Source organism: Hyperolius riggenbachi, chromosome 12, assembly GCF_040937935.1.
Source record: "Hyperolius riggenbachi isolate aHypRig1 chromosome 12, aHypRig1.pri, whole genome shotgun sequence".
Lineage (NCBI taxonomy): Eukaryota > Metazoa > Chordata > Amphibia > Anura > Hyperoliidae > Hyperolius > Hyperolius riggenbachi.
Window position 1 is genome coordinate 67,234,613 of NC_090657.1, and position 23,296 is coordinate 67,257,908.

Consider the following 23,296-nt stretch of genomic DNA (forward strand, 5'->3'; position numbering starts at 1 on the left):
AGTCAGGAAAAGACTAACACATGTCAACTTGTGGTGAAGAAACGCAAACATACCCTGTAAATTACATCTATTGGAAGGGGGATGGAAATCTCTGCAGACTTTAAAAACAGGAGACAGGAAAAAGCCTTAATCAAGTTTTCACCTGGAGTTGAAAGCCTCACTTAACAATCTCTTGATGTATAGACATTGTAACCTGGGGAAATTGGGCTAAGGAAGTCTTTTGTTGGGTGTGGGTACTATAGTGGATGTTGGATCTCTGGAAAAGGAATTGCTTTGAAATCTGTAAGTGTCAACAGGATATTTGTTCTCAAGATTATGACAAGCGTTCGGTGATGTCACAAACGGGGAAAGTGCATTAGTTCCTGGGGGCTGGACATTAAATGCCCCAGGGGACACTTCGGACTATTTAAGATGACCCAGGACAGCCACCGGTATCTGCTCTTGGAGATAGCGCATAGCTAGAGTTGATCTCGACTTCTGGTCGAACAAGCGGCATGCTCCTGCCGACAACGTTGAGACCTTCAAGTTGGTAACGTTTTTAATCCCCATTTTTATTTTTATGCAAGTATCCGTGTGTATCTTTGTAACTTTTATCTTGTAACTATTTTTACTTAGTTTTTTGTAATCTTTTGTATATATTAAGTTCTGCATTGTTCTATGTTTTTCTGGAATATTAAATTATTATTTAATAAGCTTGACTTCTGCCGTACTAAACTAACACTCATAGCCTAAAGGAGACTGCAGTGTAGCTGTGTATAAGTCCGTGCCTAGTTGTATGTTTGAGCAACACTACCATATGAAATTGTAATTGCATTGTGTGTGGGGGCGTTTGTCATACGTTGGCCTAAAGCGCGCAGCTGACCCAACGTACGAAACGCCAGTGCGAGTAGCTAACAGTATCGTTCGGAACGACTGTTAGTGGTTTTGCTGCACGACAGTGTAACTTGCATTACAAGTCAGTGTCTGATTGTGCTGTGTTACTGTACAACTATACTGTGTGTGTGGGTGCGTGGCGTTCTCGTATTCGGCCTAAGCGCGAAGCTGACCCAAATACGAAAACGCGGAGTGCGCGCTGAGGACTCGACAGCAGAGTGGAAGTGTCTAGCGAACCGCTAGTGGTGGCAGTGAGAGGTGTTCTGAGGGGTCCCAGCCTTGTTTTAGCTTGACTAAGGCTGCTTCCCCTCTCAGTCTGGTCAAACCCGCAGTCGGGAACCATATACGCAGGCGTGCCGCGGGCCGGTTCCTGACACCACCAGCCTCACATTACCTGCACACAGAGAGAACAGCACAGAACACACACACCACCAGCCTCGCATTACCTGCACACAGAGACAGGGAGAGCAGCACAGAACACACACACCACCAGCCTCGCATTACCTGCACAGAGACAGGGAGAGCAGCACAGAACACACACCACCAGCCTCACATTACCTGCACACAGAGCCAGGGAGAGCAGCACAGAACACACACTACCAGCCTCGCATTACCTGCACACAGAGACAGGGAGAGCAGCACAGAACACATACCACCAGCCTCACATTACCTGCACACAGAGACAGGGAGAGTAGCACAGAACACATACCACCAGCCTCGCATTACCTGCACACAGAGCCAGGCAGAGCAGCACAGAACACAAACACCACCAGCCTCGCATTACCTGCACACAGAGACAGGGAGAGCAGCACAGAACACACACCACCAGCCTCGCATTACCTGCACACAGAGACAGGGAGAGCAGCACAGACCACATACCACCAGCCTCACATTACCTGCACACAGGGAGAGCAGCACAGAACACACACACCACCAGCCTCGCGCACACGGAGACAGGGAGAGCAGCATAGAACACACACCACCAGCCTTGCATTACCTGCACACAGACAGGGAGATCAGCACAGAACACACACTACCAGCCTTGCATTACCTGCACACAGAGACAGGGAGAGCAGCACAGAACACACACCACCAGCCTCGCATTACCTGCACACAGAGACAGGGAGAACAGCACAGAACACACACCACCAGCCTCACATTACCTGCACACAGAGACAGGCAGAGCAGCACAGAACACACACTACCAGCCTTGCATTACCTGCACACAGAGACAGGGAGAGCAGCACAGAACACACACACCACCAGCCTCGCATTACCTGCACACAGAGACAGGGAGAACAGCACAGAACACACACCACAAGCCTCACATTACCTGCACACAGACAGGGAGAGCAGCACAGAACACACACCACCAGCCTCATTACCTGCGCACAGAGACAGGGAGAGCAGCACAGAACACACACACACACACACCACCAGCCTCGCATTACCTGCACACAGAGACAGGGAGAGCAGCACAGACCACATACCACCAGCCTCACATTACCTGCACACAGGGAGAGCAGCACAGAACACACACACCACCAGCCTCGCATTACCTGCACACAGAGCCAGGCAGAGCAGCACAGAACACACACACCACCAGCATCATTACCTGATGTCGTCCGTTTCTGCCCCGTAGCAACTCTCACAGCGATTAGGGTCTAACGTTTTAGGATCAAATGCTACATGCTCTTCTGATGCTCCTAAATCTGCTTACGAACAGAGAAAAAAAAAAACAGCAGATTTTAAAGAGGAACTGTAATGAAAATAAATAATGAATAATATTGCTTATTTTTTTTTTTTACAATATGCATTTATAGGATTATTTAGTCAGTGTTTGCCCATTGTAAAAAGCTTTCCTCTCCCTGATTTACATTCTGAAATTTATTACTGGCGGTGACAGCTTTAGTTCTGCCATATGATCTGTATGGAATGTTCATTTACTGGGAGTTCTATGCACAGAGGAAAATAGTTAGTTTTGCAGTTGGAAAAAGACGTAATTCCCACAATGCAAAGAGGTTCACAGATAGCAAACTGTCAGGTCCATGGTCATGACATCACACTGTGGGAGGGGTTTCACCACAATATCAGCCATACCGTGTCCCAGATGATCTGCTTGAGAATAAATAAAGATTTCCCGTGAGAAAGGGGGGGGTATCGTCTACTGATTGGGAGGAAGTTCAATCCTGGGTTAACCTATTAGCAGCCCTGCAAAAATTATCTTGAGACAGATAACGCATGCTAGGGCGTCTTCAAATGGCATATGCAGTTTAGCTGCCTTATGCAGCTATGCAGATTGGCGCAGGGAGCTGCTTTAGATTTAATAAAAAGTATCAAGGGTTTGATATATGGATATTATTTACTAAAGTTGTATATGAGAGAGGTAAAATACCATACATACAACCACAATGGCCTCAATTCACTAAGCTTATCTCCTGTCTTTAAAGCGGAATGAAACCCAGCATTTCTTTGTTGCTCTAAAAAATTATTTACAGCATATTATATACAACTAGCATTTTTTTTTTACTAGAACAGCATTCAAAGGGTTACACACAGGATTTGAAAGTTCAGTGCAGAGAAATCTGGAGGAATCCTAAGTGTAGAGAATGTTATCTTTTGTTTACTTAACCTCCCTGGCGTTCTATTAAGAACGCCAGGGCGGCTGCGGGAGGGTGTTTTTTTTTTAATTAAAAAAAAAAAAACTATTACATGCAGCCAACTGAAAGTTGGCTGCATGAAAGCCCACTAGAGGGCGCTCCTAGTGCGTACTTCTGATCGCCTCTGGCGATCAGAAGTAACAAGGAAGGCCGCAATGAGCAGCCTTCCTGGTTTCCCTTTCCTCGTCGCTATGGCGACGAGCGGAGTGACGTCACGGACGTCAGCGGACGTCCTGACGTCTGCCGCCTCCGATCCAGCCCTTAGCGCTGTTTGTTCCGGCCGCGCTGGGCTCGGGCGGCTGGGGGGACCCTCTTTTGCGATCAGGTAGCACACATGGCTGGCAAAGTGCCGGCTGCATGTGCTCCTTTTTATTTGAAACGAATCGGCCCAGCAGCGCCTGAGTGGCACCCTCCGGGGGTAGTGGACAAGCTGAGCTCGTCCAGACCGCTAAGGAGGTTAATTGTATCAAGTGAGGAATGTGACACATTCTCTGACTGTGCAGAAGCTCCTGGACACAGACAGACTCAAAGCATTTCTGCCTTCAATACATAATGAATAAAACCAGTTATGAAAAAAATGCAAAGTCAGCTCTCAAAGCAAAAAAAAATTTACTTTTGGGAACTTGTAATTTCTAAATGAATAATAATACTTATGCACAAATGCAAATATGATAACCATATGGCATATAAAAAGTAGGAAAACATGTTTTTATTGATTATTATGTCAGTGTTTTATACCGCTTTAAAACGTTTCCAGAGTTATCACCATGGTGATAAGGCATGTAGTATTCAGGAAACATTTTACCTCAGGAAAACCTAAAGTTAACTCTTCAATCCTTAAAATAACTCCAGAATTATAAAGTTAAAGACAGGCTGTTAATTAACTGCATGTGAAAATAACTATATGGAATGAAGAGATAAGATAACTGTCTCACTGCGTGGTGACAAGTTTTCTCTTGCCTTATTATCTCCAGCATGATCTTAGTGAATTGAGGCCACATTTACTGCAAGATGTTACTAATAAAGACTTCTTCCCGCTGCTACCATCCGGGGTGGGATTTCCCCTTTTTCCCCACCTCTCAAATTGCAGGTCTGAATAATTAAACTTGGAAGGACATAGATAATTTATTGCCACTTAAGGGTCAAATTTCTTTATTTCTTTAAGAGCACACTGGTTCCCTTTAAAAAAGTAAGAATACTTGAAAAAAATTGTATTAAAAATATAGAAAATATAGAAAAGGGGGAGACGGACCAAAAAGTTGTGTGTAAAGGGTTCTGTGGAATCCCTCTAAAAAATATATATTCAGGTCCTCTAAAATGAGTCTCTGTGTATATGTGTGAGCATGCCGGGGACATATATTCCTGCTCCACAAGGTATTGCAGTGTTGCTACCGGAAAATGTTCACATAAATGGTTTCACAATTCCTATTTCCACAGGCTGCTTTGCAAAAAGCATGTAACTGCTGTTAAGAAATCCACAGTAATCTGCCGTGTATATAGCTGGCACGTTAAACACGTGTATCCACTTTACAAGTGACTTGCTGCCCATGGTATATTATGCGGTGTCTGTGGATAAAGGATAGTATGTCCTAGTAAAAAACGGGGCGCCCCTTCACTTCCCTGACTCAAGAGAGATTGATTGCCATGTTTCGACAGATAGTCGTCTGTCATCCTCAGAATCTGAGGAAGAGAAGGGGCGCCCCATTTTTCCTAGGACATACTAACCTTTATCCACAGAGAGTTCCACAAAGTGGAACGCAAGGAAGTATCAATAGTTTAGTGGGTGAGACGTACAGAGGAAGTGACGTCTCCCCGCAAGACCAGAAGCCATACACCGGATACTCACACATATACAGAGACTCATTTTAGAGGACGTGAATATACATTTTTTAGAGGGATTCCACAGAACTCTACACACAACTTTTTGGTCTGTCTCCCCCTTTTTCATAATATTTTATATATTTATGATACATTATTTTTTCAAGTATTCTTACTTTTTTAAAGCGAATCAGCTTTCTCTTGTATGTGAGGACATATGAGTGTGGTATCAGCATAAAATAACATTTTTATGAATACAGAATTTGACCCTTAAGTGGCATTAAAATGTCCAGCGCACCTTCCAAGTTTAATTATTCAGAGCTGCTTTAGATTTACCTGCTTCCGGTCAACTGGTTGGCATTTCCTCTCCTCCACCAGAGGAGCTGCACTCTCTTCATCCTCTTCGGATTTCCGATCACGATATGACATGTTATCGTAACCCGGGGGATGGTGTCAGCGGTGCAGTGCCACCCGGTGGTGGAACAGCGGTGATGGAAGAGACTGATTACAGCAGAGGGGAGGAACTTTAAACTGCTACTGCATAGGCATGGCTATAATTGTGCAGGTGCAGAACGGCGTGACCGCGCATAAAGAGGAGCGCAGATGTGACCTTCAAGAGTGCCCCTGGCAGTGGGGGTGGTCTCCAGGAGGACGTGGGGATCCTCTGGAGGATCCGGTGGGTTGCCTCGCCTCTGGCAAGTATCTCATTTTATTGTAAATCACCACAGGTTTGCTTTAACCTCCCTGGTGGTATGATTATTTCCAGATTTTAGGGTCTAAAAGTGGTGCAATTTAGAGTCTAAACGTTTACACAAAATTTTAGACCCGAAAACCAGGAAAAAATAAAAAAAAAAATCATATTGCAGGGAGATCTGCAGCAGCCCCTGCACTTACCTCCCTGGGATACAGCGATGCAATTCTCCCTACGTCCTCCAGGTGGCGCTGTGCCCCTATAGTGAGGTCACCGTCTATAGTCATGATGACAAACAGCGATCTCACCTGAGGGATACACAGCCTCGGAGGACTGGAAGAAGAATTGCTGTAAGCGTCTGGATTCTGGGGGAGGCGAGTTAACCACTTGCCGACCAAGTGATTTCCTATTGATCTGTGCTGGGTGGGCTCTTCAGCCCCCAGCACAGATCGTATTGCAGGCAGGGCAATCAGACTTCCCCCCCCCCCCTTTTTTTCCCCACTAGGGGGATGTCCTGCTGGGGGGGGTCTGATCGCCGCCGCTCTGCTGTGCCTTGCGGGGCGGGGGGGGGGGCGATTCCTTCCCCGCGTGTTTACATTTCGCCTGCGAGCCGCGATCGGAGGCTCGCAGGCAGTTCATGGAGACACCCTCCGTGAACTGACATGGAACGTTTTCCATGGAAACCCGCAGACAACCAGTTTACGCCGATCGGCGTTAGCTGGTTGTCAAGAGGTTAAAATGTCGCCACGCTACACTGTGCTCTGCATAACTCCTGGTGGCTACCCCGAGTCAGGCTCCAGAGCACCGCTTCCGGCTTCTTTTTTTCCAACCCAAGCCCGCCTTGGGGTTACCGCCAGAGAGTTAAACAGCCAGGGCAGCCTTGTCACAGTGACAACAGAGCTGGAAGTGAAGACCAGTGTAGACCAAATCGGAACTTTCTGTCTCTTCCCAAGGACATTTCCTAAATTGCTGCCTGGAGTTATACTTCAAATGGACATGGTGTAAGGGGGAAGAGTAATAGCAGTGAGTAAAGCTCTAGTTTAGTGCCTTCTCTAAAACACATACCGTGCTTTTCTGCTTCTGTAGTCACTCGTTTCCCGTCATTGTCTAGACGCTGTTTGAAGAGATTGTGTTCTACGTCCAGCTGCTGCTCTCCAGCCACATCCATGGCATCTATGCTCAAATCTACAGGGCCAAAACACAACTGTCAGAGGTGATGGAGCAGAGTGTTCTGCACACGCAGATAGGCACCTAGTATGGCAAGTTAGAACTGAAGAAAAAAAAACAGGCAGAGGTAAAACGCACACCACCATCAGGAAATGCAGCTTACTTAGGACAGAGAGGAACACAGAGTGAATACAGGAAATCACAATACCATAGAGATCTTCACATCACTCTTCAGTGACATCTTGTGCTTGCTTTACTATACTGCAGTGTAACTAATAATGTTGTTACTACCAACAAGAGGAAATGCAGAGGAAAATATTTTTTACGACTCAGGCCAGTCTTTCTGCACCAAATAATAATTTCCCGAATCACAGCATTTCCTATACTACCCCCACTGGCCTCTATTCACAATACCACGTGTGGTAAAGAGATTTGAGACAACTTATCGACAGCGGTAATTACCATTTTAAATTTTTCACATTCTCAAAAATTTTCAAGCAAAGGTGAGGTAAAATAGTGCGGTAACATGGCAGTTGTAGCGAAATTAAAAAAAAAAGTTGTTAAACGTTCGTTAAAAATGTGTAAAATATCGTTTTCTGTGGAAAAATTCCAAAGTCCAGCAAACACATCTCGAACGGCTCTAGACTACATGTAATTGGATGTGAAGTTAAAAACACCGCCAGGTACTTGCAGGTGATTTTTCCGCAAACTGTAATTTCAGGCGGAATTAATTGTGAACGTGGACATGGTAGAACGAACGACGTAACACACTGTGAACGAGGCTGCCATATTTATTCCCCTTGAAACAATGGCAGGTGCCTTGCTGTCATGGTGATCTTCTGCCTCTAATGCTTTTAGCCTTAAAAGCAGGCAGATTAGATCAGGGCTGTGGCGGCGGTACAAAAATCATCCGACTCTAACTCGGACACCGACTCCTCAGTTTATGAAACCACAGACTCCAGGTACCCAAAATTGCTCTAACTGACTCAACAACTCTTGCAGGGCCATGGAGTGGGTCCGACTCCTCAGTTTATGAAACCTCCAACTCTGACTCCAGGTACCAAAAATTGCTTCTTCTCCTTAAAAGGAAATAAATATGCCAGCATCCATATACTTACTTCAGGTGTGCTTTAAAGGAAACATCAATCAAATAATGCTATCCTATGATATACTTACCCGAGCCTTGCTACAGCCCCTTGCAGTCGACAGGTCCCACTCAGCATCTCCGCTCGCAGCCGCCGGCCCGGGATCCCCGCCGGTGCAAAGGGCGACCTCGAGGTTGTCTCTAGTGCACCTGAACGAGCACTGCTGTCAATCAAGTCCACGTTATCCAGTGTACTGCGCAGGCACAGAACTACTGCGGACTACGTGGGCTTGATTTACAGCAGTGCTCGTGCAGGCACAGTGGAGGAGGTCGCCCTCTGCACTGGCGGGGATCCCGGGCCAACGGCTGGGAGCAGAGATGCTGTGTGGGATCTGTCAGCTGCAAGGGGCTAGAGGAAGGCCCGGGTAAGTATATCATGGGGCAGCATTATTTGATTGATACTTCCTTTAAAGGACAACTGGAACGAGAGGTATGTGGGAGTCTCTTCATCTTTGGAAATCAGTAAAACACTGGCTGTAATAGCACACAGATTACTTACAAGCACAGGGCATGTGCGGAAACACAATATCTATATTGATCTTTAACTTGTCTCCTCTGGATTTATCCACAAATAATTCAGGGTAGACCTGTAAAATGTCAAATAAATAAGATTAGGAAAGGGTAAGGTGTTCTAGTCAGTTACATGTCAGCCACACTAAAAACTAAACAGACAATATAAAAAGCTATTATACTTATTTGAGTACCTAAGGTAAAATGACAGAGCATGTCATGAAAGATTTTTTCTTAATGGAGGACAGATTGGGGATTGGGGGGGGGGGGGGGGGGGGATTAGTTAGTGTTGCGGTGTTAAATACTTACCTGTTCTGACATCATTCCTCCAGGTATGTGCTTGCTCCGCCCCACCTCAGAGAAAATACCACGGTGATCTTTTTTTCAAAATCCCCGGCGAGGCTCTGGCAACCCCCAACTGATTTCCCACGGCCAGCTCAACAGCCGATGAATCATTGGTGGCTGCTAAGCTGGGGGTGGGGTCCAGCAACACAGTCCAAGGTTTCCGAAGAGCTCTGCCACTTTTGGGGGAAAGGTGTGTGTGTGTGTGTGGGGGGGGGGGGGGACGACAAGTATTTAACCATGCGACTTCCTCATTAAAGGCTCTGTCATTTTTACCTTAGGTGCTCTAACAATGGTTGTCCATGATTCCTATAGCTTGTCTTCACTATACAGCCAACAGGGGTGCCCTTAATTCAGTAAGGCAGCCTGTGGTCTCACCGCCTCAGCATCAGCCTCCAACTGCCCATTTATAATAGTAAAGTACTTCCTGTTCTCCCCTCATTTACACGCCTTGGGGCCGTGCATATATTTAAATCTGTGGTGTTTGTGGATTTTTAATCCTGATACAGTGTAAATTTAACTTGATTGCATGAACCGTCGCTAAATTCAGCTGTCTAATGGCAAATTAATTCTGCACGCTGTTCAAGAGCCAATTTAAAGGCCCGGTAAGCTAATCACAGAGTGCAAAAAAAATTAAATAAAAAGAAAAAAAAAAAAAAAAGCACAATCACATCATCTCTGCCACCAGTTGCAGCAAAAGGACACAATTGTTAGTCTGCAGCATCTGATGAGCAGAGCATGCCCCTGCGCTCATCACCAGGGGAACAAGTAAGGGACTAACCCGAGTGTGGTACCCTGGTGCCCAACACCCCCCCCCCCCCCCCCTCCCCAGAGTTCAGCAATAGCTAGCAGTGTGGCTGGTAAGTATATCTCACTCCTCCTGGATCTTGCGTTGATCGGCTCTTTCCCTTACTAGGACAAATGCTGTCCTCTTGAGTTTGTTTGTACAGATCTCGGCTTCATGACGTCATCAAGCCAGGACACGTACATGCCTACACAAGAGGCCCAGCATTGGTACAAGTGAGGGGAGGAGCAAATCGTCGCAGGAACAAGGAAGGGTGACATACTTACATACATCCTTCTACAGCTCTCAATCTCTGCAAAGGGGGCAACCATAAGACTGTCAAGGAAACGGCCACTAGCTTAAAAGGGAAAAGGGGGGTTACCACTAGAGCTGGATCCTTAAACAGGATACCACTAGACTGCCCGTGAATGTTTAAGGGGCAGCAGGAATTCCACTAGACCACCAGTGACTGTGGAGGGTTTCACCAGACTGCCAGGGAATGCCTTAAAGGGAAGGGGGGGGGGGGAGGGGGTAGAAGGTGGAAGCACCCTGTGTGATGTATACACTGTTAATCTTGTGGCTATAAAACATTCTAAAATCACTCGCACATGCAGAACAGGGTGATGAGACACTCTTCAGGCACTGCTCTGCTTACTTGTTCAAGGTAAGTGACTTAGAAGGTACAAACAGCCAGAGTGCCATTATTACTAAACCAGCAGTTACAGAAAGGGCACAGTAATAAGTGCTTCTGTATTTTCTCATAGCTGTTGGCTCATGCCAGAATTAAGACAGTGTTGATTTCCAAGTGGGCAGGCTATAACTTCCAGGAAATGTTTTCACTGTATTCCGATATTCTGATCCTTAAAATTACTGTAGGTGTGTCCTCTCTTTGCTCCTGTCTGACAGCAGATTCTGCTTATGCATCTTTTTAAGAGATCAAAATCTGTGCACTTACATTAGTAGCGTGCAGCCAAACCAAACAGTGAAAGTCAGGGTTTGGGTCGAGTCTTGTTACAGCCAGTTTGTATTCATTTAAAGCAAAGCAGACAGAGGATTCAGCAGCAGGGAAAACTTGTTGATAGCAGTCACATGAACAGATAAGCAGCCAATGGCATTGCTGAAGTGGAAAGGGCAGGGCCTTTATCTCAGAGCGCAGAAACTGCCTGGCTAGTCATTTCACACATGACATGGGGGAACTGGCCTTCCTTTCAGTTTCCCCGGGCTGTGGTCACATGACTATGCTTACAGGAAGTTGCAAACTCGGGTGCATGCTGGGAGAGAACTTACAATGCTACAGATTTTCTGCTACAGGAAGTGAAGCACATTTATTTCAAACCCAATCTAGATGAGGATTATAGTATACTGCATAACTCATCTTCCCAGATTTGTCACCGTTTTCCATACCTTATGCAGCCATTGCAGTACATGCTCAATGTCGTGGTCGCTTTCATGCACCCAGGCATGAGCAGAAGCACTGACTCTGCGATGCTTACGCGAGGCCAGTGGGACACCATGGAGGACCAGAACTGCGGCAAGGGACCCAGATTACTTCTAGGGGCTTGAAGAAGCCCCAGAAATCACTGGGCCCACCTGCAAAACTTTGGATGGGGCCCCTCCCACCAAACCCCCTCCCCCAGAAAGGCTGGGGGTAGAACAGCGCTGTACACAAGACCCTGCTGAAAACTGAATATGGGACTGTCTACAAAATGTTGTGATTCCTTATCAGTGGCTGAGCAGATGCAGTCATGAGAACAATTGTGCAGAGAGCAGAAAGTTTTTCTCTCTCCCTGCCCTTAGTTGTCAGTCTGTCAGGACAGGGCCCCCTGTGGCTTTGGGGCCCCCCTGCGGCTGCATCCCTTGCAGGGTCTATTGTTACGACCCTGCCCAGGTAAGTAAAGGTACATTAAGGGTTTTGCCTTGGGAGTCCTTTAACTACTTAAAGACCACCCCACGCCAATGGGCGTGGTCACGGCGGCAGCCCCAGGACCGCCTAACGCCAATTGGCGTCAAGTCCGGGGGCTGCATTTTGCAAAAGATTACGCGCGCATCTCCTGCTCGGGGGGCGGAGTTCCACTCCCTCCTCACGGGAGACTGTTAGACGGCGCCATCGCCGTCTATTTACATGTACAGCGCTGCGATCAGCAGCAGCGCTGTACTGGGGACAGCCGTGTGACACGGCTGTCCCTCCTGAGACTGGGGAGTGATCGGCTGTCATAGGCTGAAGCCTATGACAGCTGATCACCCTGATTGGCTGGCGGGGGGAGGGAGGGAGGGAGCGAGCAGGGGAATATAAATACAAAAAAAAAAAAATTATAAAAAAAATATTTATTAAAAAAAAAAAAAAAAAAAAAAACAACAACCGTGGAGCGATCAGACCCCACCAACAGAGAGCTCTGTTGGTGGGGAGAAAAGGGGGGGGGGGGGGGGGGGGAAATCACTTGTATGCCATGTTGTGCGGCCCTGCAGCTTGGCCTTAACCAGCTGAGCGGTCTGGACGAGCTCAGCTCGTCCAACACCGCCAGAGGCTGCCGCTCAGGCCCTGCTGGGCCGATTTTAATGAAATAAAAAGCAGCACACGCAGCCGGCACTTTGCCAGCCGCGTGTGCTGCCTGATCGCCGCTGCAGCACGGCGATTCGCCGCGTGCAGCGGCGAAAGAGGGTCCCCCCAGCCGCCCGAGCCCAGCGTAGCTAAGTTCCGGCCAGCGCTAAGGGCTGGATCGGAGGCGGCTGACGTCCATGACGTCACTCCGCTCGTCGCCATGGCGACGAGGTAAGCGAAACACCGAAGGCCGCTTATTGCGGCCTTCCGTGTTACTTCTGGCCGCCGGAGGCGATCGGAAGAACGCCTCCGGAGCGCCCTCTAGTGGGCTTTCATGCAGCCAACTTTCAGTTGGCTGCATGAAATAGTTTTTTTTTTATTTAAAAAAAACCCTTCCGCAGCCACCCTGGCGATTTAATCAGAACGCCAGGGTGGTTAAAGAGACTCTCTAACAAAAATGTCATATTTTTTTCTACCATCCTACACGTTCCTAAACCTATTCTAATGTGCTCTGGCTCACTGCAGCACTTTCTACTGTCACAGTCTCTGTAATAAATCAATGTATCTTTCCCCTGGTCTGACTTGTCCTCCTGTGTCTGGAAGGCTGCCAACTCTTCCGTGCTGATCTGTTATCAATGCCCCTCTCCAGGCCCCTCTATGCACACTCCAGTGTGTGTGTGTGTGTTATTAACATAAGCCAGCAGCGTCTCTGCTCTCTTATCAGTGACAGAAGAGCTGTCTGACACAAGGGCCTCGATTCACAAAGCGGTGATAACCCAGTTATCACGCCTAAAAGACTTTAGGCGTGATGACCTTTTCACCACTGAGTTATCACCGATTTTTCCTGCTCTTCGCGCGAAGTTACCGCGCGTACGCGCGTGAGAGCGCGCGCAAAGTCCCATAGGGCTCAATGGGAGCTTCGCGCGAAGCGTCGGGTGTTGCGTACGCGCGGCAACTTCGCGCGAGTTTCTTCTTATCATGCCTAAAGTGACTTTAGGCGTGATAAGGGCCTTTTCACCACGGTGCTAACACTTTGCACCGCTTGGTGAATCGAGCCCAAGGAGTGAAATGAGCTGGCTGACACATACTGAGGAATTATAGATACATGCAGAGCTGTCTGCAGCCTGTCACTAGTATTCAGTGGATGAGAGCTGCAGGGGGACAGAAGGTAAACACACAAATGATCTCTTGAGATTCAAAAGGAAGGCTTTAACAATACAGATTCTCTTTAAAGCTGCAGTAGCCAATTAACAATAAAAAGGCCTGGTCTTTATGGGGGGGGTTTAACACTGCAGTCCTCAAGTGGTTAATGTGTAAGTAATGATAGGATTGGGGGAGGAGCAAAGACAGCTTTCTCTCCAGTAAAAGTGTACCGTTTTCTCAATAGGAAATGGGGCTACAGGACTCAGCCAGCCAAGTATTTTACAATTGTTTATTTCAATAAGTACAGATGTGAAATGTATATTATGCATTGCTAATTAACACAAATTACTAATGTAAATATATGCATTAAATACGACATAGAAAAAATGCAGTATATTAAAATTAAACAATCTACTTACTTCTTTAGTGAGGAAATACTGTAGTTCAGAGAAAAACAAAATCAGCATTATAAGACCACTAATCACGGTAACTAGGAAAGAAAAAAAACAAAAATCAGTTTAAGTGAGCCTCCAGACTAAAAATCTACTCAGCAGCACTGAAAAGGCTTGGTGTTTCTTTAACAGTTTCACAGCATCAAAACGGTTTTTCTTATCCAAGCCTAACTTTTGGCTGCACAGAAGCTAAGCTCCGCCCAATCAAAGAAAACTGCCCAGGCATTTTTCCCCTGATGCTGTGCAAAGCATGATGGGATTTCTGATGATGTTCTCGTTGCCTAGCAAATAGGAGGGGTGATCAGGACACAGGACAGTTGGAACTGTGTCTCATGCTCCCCGTCACCTCCTTGCTTGTTTTTTTAAAACATGGTGGGTAAGAGATTATATTACCTATCGATTTTAATTAAGATAACTAATGTAACTTAATGACAGTATGCTTGTTTAGGTTGACAGTTCCTCTTTACGAATGGAAAAAAACTGCCCTAATACCAAAGCTCAAAATCCCACTGAAGGAAAAATGTTATATGAAAGTAGAGAACTATTTTCAGTGACAAACATTCAGGGGTATTATAAAATAATACAAAAATACAGATGTGGAAGAGGTCACCACTGTATAAATACATTATAGTCATAAAAATAGACAACAGAAGGTAATTTTTTAGGACTTGTACATGGAGACTGCATAGCTTCTCTTTCCAGCTAACATCTAAAATCTAATAGTAATCAGCATAAAAGGGGAATAAACAAACAGTGAAAAGAACCAACGAGTTGAGCAGAATAACTGTTTTGTGCGTTAAATGTGCTTGAAACTGTCGTACAGCTTGCTTCCCCTGCTATGAATTCAGCTGCTGGGTAGGTCAATCAGAGTTGATCACACAAGGCACAAAGTAGAAAGAACAATAGTAAGGGCCCTTTCACACCGAGGTGGTGCATTACTTTTACCGCACGTCACCGTTGTGCAATGAAAGTCTATGGAAATGTTCATACTGCTACGTTACGGCGAGACGGAAGTGATATTTTTGTCGCATTCCCGGCGCAGGGCCAGACCTACGCTACTACGCAGATTGTGCATCGGCCCGGAATTCATGGTAGTCTATGGCGATGCGTGGTTTCTAAAAAATAAAATCACTGATGCAACGTGCGTGCGCGGAAGTGTATTTTAACAATATGCATCCATGCACTTCCACATACCCGAAGTAGGAAGTGACGGCAAGCGCGCATCATTTCCTGCTTGGCCGGTGGGCAGATAGGGAAAACCGCGCAATAGCGTGGTGTTTTTGACGGTACATTGCGGTGTGTCAGGCGCGACGCACTGCATCGCTGAAGATGGTTTTCAGTGTGAAACCAGCCTCAGACTAAAGTTCCCCGCAGCCCTGGAATCCAGTAGAAACCATGTGTCAACATGAGAAGGCATACTTCTAGTTTTCAGAAAGTAGATGGAGAGCAATTGTAAGACCTCAGTCAGCTAATGGCAAAGTATCAAAATGGTATTCACACTGAATAGATAGGTGCATGGGAGCAGGCAAGCACAGACGGGCTAAGGCTTTTTAAAACTTTAAAAGTTCAGTTTCGAAGGTAGTACATAGAGTTGACACTAATCAACATGATTAGCAGGGCTGTAAATGCAGTAGAACTGCATGTTTTTCAGAGGATGTGAGGGTAAATTAGCCGTACAGTCAGGAAAAGGTTAACAGCCAACCATATACCAGCATCACAATAACAGTGTATGTACGGATCACTGATTTCTCTTCACTGCCAGTATACACAGCCAGGTGTGATATCCTCCCCTCTGTAAATAAGCACAGAACACTGGAAAAAGCCAGTTATCCCGCTTAGCCACACTGACAGAACAGAAAGAGCCCTTTAGAGAGACTTTGTAAAGGAGCTCAGCTATAACTACTGAGATCCTTATGTGAAGAACAACAGATTATATGATAAAGAGGCCAGACAGTTTGGATTATCCATACAGGTTAGGATCTGATGAAAAGAGGCTGGACGAATCCCAACTGCCAGGATAGATTGCCAATAGAAAGACACTCGAGGTGAAAATAAATTAATGAAATAAACAATTGTATCAATCCTCCTCCTCCTCCTCCTCAAAATGACATACACATCTATCTCATGTCACATTACCCTCGGGTATCCTAAGCAGCAGAAGCAAATGCTTTTAACACTGCACTGTGAAGTTTAGATGAGCTTTTTGATAAAAACTTGAAACAATAATTAACTTCTGTCTGGAACAACTTTTGTATGGATAATTCAATTGTTCTTGCAGCTGTAATGCCAATCCTTACAAGGAACCCAAAGTGTGAGACCTATGGAGGCAGCCATATTTATAACAATACCAGTTGCCTGGCATCCGGCTGATCTTTCTGGTCAGTAGGGTTGGTCACCGTCTAAATCACACACCTGAAACAAGCATGCAGCTAATCTTGTCAGATTTATCAAACATATCTGATCTGCAGCATGCTTGTTCAGGGTCTATGGCTAAAAGTATTACAGACAGAGGATTAGCAGGACAGCCAGGCAATGTACATTGTTTGAAAAGAAATAAACAGGCCAGCCTCCATATCCCTCAGTATTGCTCCCCAAGCAATACTGACACAGGCAGCAGAATTCAGGTGTGTCAGTGTACATCTCCCCTAACAATACTGACACAGGCAGCAGCAGTCAGGTGTGTCAGTGTACATCTCTCCTAGCAATACTGACAAAGGCAGCGGCAGCAGTCAGGTGTGTCAGTGTACATCTCTCCTAGCAATACTGACAAAGGCAGCGGCAGCAGTCAGGTGTGTCAGTGTACATCTCTCCTAGCAATACTGACAAAGGCAGCGGCAGCAGTCAGGTGTGTCAGTGTACATCTCTCCTAGCAATACTGACAAAGGCAGCGGCAGCAGTCAGGTGTGTCAGTGTACATCTCTCCTAGCAATACTGACAAAGGCAGTGGCAGCAGCCAGGTGTGTCAGTGTACATCTCTCCTAGCAATACTGACAAAGGCAGCGGCAGCAGTCAGGTGTGTCAGTGTACATCTCTCCTAGCAATACTGACAAAGGCAGCGGCAGCAGTCAGGTGTGTCAGTGTACATCTCTCCTAGCAATACTGACAAAGGCAGCGGCAGCAGTCAGGTGTGTCAGTGTACATCTCTCCTAGCAATACTGACAAAGGCAGCGGCAGCAGTCAGGTGTGTCAGTGTACATCTCTCCTAGCAATACTGACAAAGGCAGCGGCAGCAGTCAGGTGTGTCAGTGTACATCTCCCCTAGCAATACTGACAAAGGCAGCAGCAGTCAGGTGTGTCAGTGTACATCTCTCCTAGCAATACTGACAAAGGCAGCAGCAGTCAGGTGTGTCAGTGTACATCTCCCCTAGCAATACTGACACAGGCAGCGGCAGTAAGGTTTGTCAGTGTACAGCTCGCCTAGCAATACTGACACAGGCAGCAGCAGTCAGGTGTGTCAGTGTATATCTCCCCTAGCAATACTGACACAGGCAGCAGCAGTCAGGTGTGTCAGTGTACATCTCCCCTAGCAATACTGACACAGGCAGCAGCAGTCTGGTGTGTCATTGAACATCTCCCCTAGCAATACTGACACAGGCAGCAGCAGTCAGGTGTGTCAGTGTGCATCTCCCCTAGTAATACTGACACAGGCAACAGCAGTAAGGTTTGTCAGTGTACAGCTCGCCTACCAATACTGACACAGGCAGCAGCAGTCTGGGGTGTCATTGTACATCTCCCCTAGCAATACTGACACAGGCAGCAGCAGTCTGGGGTGTCATTGTACATCTCCCCTAGCAATACTGACACAGGCAGCAGCAGTCAGGTGTGTCAGTGTGCATCTCCCCTAGTAATACTGACACAGGCAGCAGCAGTCAGGACTGTCAGTAAAGATCTCCCCTAGCAATACTGACACAGGCAGCAGCAGTCAAGTGTGTCAGAGTACAGCTCCACTAGCAATACTGACACAGGTGGCGGCAGCAGTCAGGTGTGTCAGTGAAGATCTCCCCTAGCAATACTAAGACAGGCAGAGGCAGCAGCAGTCAGGTGTGTCAGAGTACATCTCTCCTAGCAATACTGACACAGGCAGCAGCAGTCAGGTGTGTCAGTGTGCATATCCCCTAGTAATACTGACACAGGCAGCAGCAGTCAGGTGTGTCAGTGTGCATATCCCCTAGTAATACTGACACAGGCAGCAGTCAGGTGTGTCACAGTGTATAACTCCCCTAACAATACCACATTGCTCTACAGCGCCCCCAGTGGTCAGACCCCTTCTCACCTATGGCCCCACCACATGTCTTTACTCGGAAGTCCTCCAGGGTCTTTGGATAAGCATCAAACTGCCGTAGCCGGTGAATAGCCTCCATCCTCCCAACCGGAAGCTCCCTTAGCCACAGCGCCACTTCCGGGTCCTTTTACTATACGTCCTAAGCTCATTGGTCGCCACGACAGCCAATGGACCTCTGGCACACGTGAGCGCGCCTCTATTCCCTCCACACCTTCGTCTGGGCTGCTTTGGCCAGCGGGAGCGAGCATCTGACGTACACAGTAGGCATGGCGGCTGTCATCGTAGTTCCGCCCACCTTGAGCATATCGTAGTCGTACTGCTGCTCTGTGTGCCGTGGACATGAGTCGCAATTGAGCCGCTAAGGGAGGGTGCTGCAGATAGACTCGGTGCAGACGTGCAGACGGCATCTATGGCGGCTACCTATACTGAGGGCACCTATAGGCTATAGCTGGCAACCTATACTGAGGGCACCTATAGGCTATAGCTGGCTACCTATACTGAGGGCACCTATAGCTGGCTACCTATACTGGGGGCACATATGCCTTGCTACCTATACTGAAGGCACCTATAGCTGACTACCTATACTGGGGATACCTGTAATTGACTACCTATACTATAGGCACCTATAGCTGGCTACCTATAGTGCGGAAAACTATGCCTTGCTACCTATATTGAGGGTACCTATAGCTGGCTACCTATAGCTGGCTACCTGTACTGTAAACACCTGTTTCTGGCGAACTATACTTGGGCACCTATTATTATTTTTAGTATTTATATAGCTCCAACATCTTCTGCAGCGCTGTACAGAGTATATTGTCTTGTCACTGTCCCTCAGAGGGGCTCACAATCCCTACCATAGTCGTATGTCAACGTATGTATCATGCATGTATGTATTGTAGTCTAGGGCCAATTAACTTATGTGTATATTTTTGGGATGTGGGAGGAAACCAGAGTGCTTGGAGAAACCCCCACAGACATAGGGAGAACATACAAACTTTGTGTAGATGGTGCCCTGGCTGAAATGTAAACACTGGACCTAGCACTGCAAGGCAAGAGTGCTAACCACTACACCACCTTGCTACCCCTATTCGTGGCTACCTATACTGAAGGCACCTATAGCTGGCTACCTATACTGAGAGCACCCATGCCTGGCTGCCTATACTGAGAGCACATATAGCTGGCTACCTATACTGAGGGCACCTATAGCTTGCTATCTATAATGTAGGCACCTATACCCGATCTGTACTGGAGGCACCTATAGCTGGCTTCCCATACTGGGGCACCTATAGCTTTCTACCTATACAGTAGGCACCTATAGCTGGCTACCTATACTGGGGGCACCTATAGCCTGCTACCTATACTGTAGGCACCTATAACTGGCTACCTAGACTGAGGCACCTATAGCTGGCTACGTATACTGTGGGCATTGCAACTATGCAATACAGCCATTTGTAAGGTTACAGAAGGGTGTTTACCAGTTCTGTACTGCTGGTACCTGTATCTACACCCCTGGAAACTTCACTTAAAATCCAGGGGCACAGATATATGTACCTGTTTATTTACCTCACCGTTCCCGATCTTCGTGACGCAGACCCGCCATTCCGTGATCAGGGAATGATCTTGTTCTCAAACCCGATCATGGTGCCTGTAATAAATGTGAGCCTGCGGTAAACAAAACCCAGGGTCTCTTTCACAAACGCTGAATGTAAACAATACTTCCATGAACTATTAATAGAACACGGAAGTTAAGTGTAGCCACATCTTGTAGCCAAAAAGTTAAATGCACCCTAACACACCATTACATAACATGCACTTACATTCCATTTTTATCACATTTTAACCACTTACACTCCTACCCTTTAGTTACCAAAAAAAAAGACACACCCGCAAAAAAAAATGGTTACCTTATGGACTTTTTAATATGTATGTCATAAGGATATATTACTGTTAATTTTGCAAATAAAGGTTCATAATTATAGTTATAGTATTTAAAAAATACACCTTTATTTCCAGATAAAATATTATTGCCATATATTGTAATAGGGACACAATTTATATGTTGTAATAACTGGGACAAATGGGCAAATAAAATGTGTGGTTTTTATGTATCAAGCACATTTTATATGGCTGAAAACTGAAAGGGCTGGAGCACACTTAAAAGCACTAGCATAAACGCAAACGTTAAGCGTTTTTTGAAGCTATTTTTCAAAGCAATTTCAACATGTGCCTGGCGATTTTCTAGCTATGCCTAGCAATGTTTGGAGCGTTTTGGTGTAGCAATTTTATGTACAGTAGAGCTGGAAGTGTACAGCTTTTCTTAAAAAAAAAAAAAAAAGCTTGGAAAATCACTGTCAGGCTCCCTGCACACTGCAAATCCGATCTCTCACCCTGAATATGTGCAAGAGTTTTTATCCTGAATCGGGCCCACAGAATGGGGTCCGGGATATTTAAGAAGTGAGGAAGTTGCGGATTACCCCAGATTGGTGTGTGCGGTGACATAGTATTCGGGGATTAAGAGGTGCCATTACTGTCTTCCATGCCCTCCATGTTGTTGCCATAGCTAATGAAGCCAGGGGGTTAGATTTGGGGCCTCTGTATGGAAAGTTAGTGAGTTGCTCATAAGAGCCCAATATTGCTGCTTCTGTGGTCACTGAAGGGTTATATTCATCCTGCGAGAACCTCCAGCAAACAGTGACCAACAGGGCAGCCCAGTAATATTTTTGAAGATGTGGCAATGCCAATCCGCCTCTGTTCTTAGGAAGTTGGAGAATGTCCAAGGCTATTCTAGGCTGCCTTCCCGCCCATATAAATTTAAGTATTATTTTATTAATTCTGCAGAACCAAGAGTTAGGGATCCAAACAGGGCATTGTCTGAAAAAATAAGTAAATTTGGGAAGAAAAATCATTTTAAAAAGGTTGATCCTCCCAATAAGCGTCAATGGTAGCCTATCCCAAATTTTACATTTATCTTCTAGGTTAGGTGTAAGGGGGTCTAGGTTAAGTGATTTATAGTTTGAGAGGTTATTTGATATTTGGACTCCTAGGTATTTCAATTGTGAGACGATTTTTAGTTTCAAGTTGGGATGAAGTAAGTTTTGAGGAGTATTATCCAGAGGAAATAGTAAAGATTTGTCCCAGTTAATTTATATACCTGAATGATTACCAAAGTTAGTAAAGAGACGCAGTGCTTCTTGTAGGGAGTAGACTGGATCGTTTAGATATAGGAGAACATCGTCGGCATAGAGAGAAATTTTCTCCTCAAGAATGCCAATTTTAAGGCCTTGGACAGTCTGTGTTTGCCTAATGTATGCCGCGATGGGCTCCATAGCCAAAGCGAAAAGTGTAGGGGAGAGGGGGTGTCACAGGGCCCCTAGTGGCCGGACCACAAAATGCCTTCCAATCGGTTTCAGCACACAGACCATGCAAGCTGTGGTTGCAATCGGTGCGCAGAAATTGCTGGAATTTTGGCAGCAGACCGACTAGAAGGGAGCCTGTGAGTTACGGTAATTGTAAATTACACACTATTTCAGGGTAGAACTGCCACCACCTCTGTTATCATGGGACAGAGGCACCCACTGACTGGCTGAGCCTAGACCTGCAAATAAAAACGGTTAAACACACTCTATTCTGTCTAGCTAGCGACAATAGTAGCGACTCTTCAGAGACCAGGTTCAGTTTGTGCGGCTGAATAGCAGGGTAGCTGAATAAACAAAATGGCATTTGTGTCGTTTTATTAAAATGCAATATAAATAATTAATATATACAGAAAATCGTTAAAATCAACAATTATAGAGACAAATGATAACACAGTATAGAAAATAAAAATGGAGAAAATACTTAGTTCATGGAAATATGTCCTTCTGGGAAGATCTGAGCACAAGGGTATTTTCCTTTGTTTCAGTTCAGGAAAATGGCCGCCAGCCACATGGTCCTCTGGCTGGCTTGATCAGGTGATGGTACACAGGGGAGGGCTGAGGTCCGCCTGCTGGCAATGTGCTTTTGATGAAGCTGGTTCGGGGGTGTGGCAATGCCTGCCCCCTCTGAATTACAAACCAATCACAGTTCCAAGTCCTTGGAGAGAGATTCAGGTTTAAACTTATACAACGCTGTAACTCAAAACCGATAAATGCCACATTGGTGCTGATAACAGATTGATATTCCTTAGATGATGACAATTCCTATAACATCAGACATGATTAGGGAATAGGGTCCAGTTCCTCAGAAGTGTAATAACTTGGTTGTAGGGGCCCCTCGCCCCTCTAGACTGGTATCAAAAGATTCTACAAATCCAATGATACTGCTCTCATAAATATCCTACTTACGGTATTCCGTAAATATGCAAAAAATCATATACCACATGCATCTGAATCTGCCCCTAGTGGTGCCAGGGAGTCTGGTTTCAAGCTGTGACTAGCTTCCTGGGCTCTCCCTGTATTAAAAAGACCTTTGATGGTTAATTAACATCTGAATGTGAGATCAGCTTGGACAAACTTGGAGTTTTACACCTCTGGCTAATTAACATCTAAGCTTGAGATCTGAAAGGCCCATATCCTAGTCATATGCTAATTACAAATTACTTTCCAGGGAGCATACTTGGCTCTTATGAAAAGAAATTCTGCTAACCCCTATGAAGAGACAGTGACCACCAGGTTATTAAAAATAAACACTTGTCTCTTGAACACAAGAGTTTGTTCCTGTTCATTAGCAAATCAAAAGAGCCATCCTGCAGTTAAGCTAATGCTATCTCTCTGCTGAGAGAGAGAGAGAGCCCAGATTGACTGCAGATAGCCCCTACACAACCAATCCACATTCTATCGATCTTAATCGCAATCGATGCAGAATATCCATTGCGATCGCATTGTTTCACGGGCAATTGAAGGACGCTGTCTGT

The 23,296-nt window shown here is 46.0% G+C and overlaps 1 protein-coding gene across 2 annotated transcripts in view; it reads right to left on the reverse strand.

Annotated features, from left to right (window-relative positions):
- Window positions 1-18,546, reverse strand: part of ERGIC3 (ERGIC and golgi 3) — a 59,170-nt gene extending 40,624 nt beyond the window's left edge. Inside the window, exons 1-5 of one of the 2 annotated variants that reach the window (XM_068263665.1) lie at window positions 18,397-18,546; window positions 14,091-14,161; window positions 8,853-8,940; window positions 7,108-7,227; window positions 2,489-2,585 (exon numbers count right to left, since the gene is read on the reverse strand). In XM_068263665.1, the coding sequence (XP_068119766.1) occupies window positions 2,489-2,585; window positions 7,108-7,227; window positions 8,853-8,940; window positions 14,091-14,161; window positions 18,397-18,484 (464 nt within the window). In that variant the 5' untranslated portion in view covers window positions 18,485-18,546. The remainder of the gene's footprint in view (window positions 1-2,488; window positions 2,586-7,107; window positions 7,228-8,852; window positions 8,941-14,090; window positions 14,162-18,396) is intronic. The other variant, XM_068263666.1, reaches the window with a different exon arrangement.
- Between the last annotated feature and the right edge of the window lie 4,750 nt (window positions 18,547-23,296).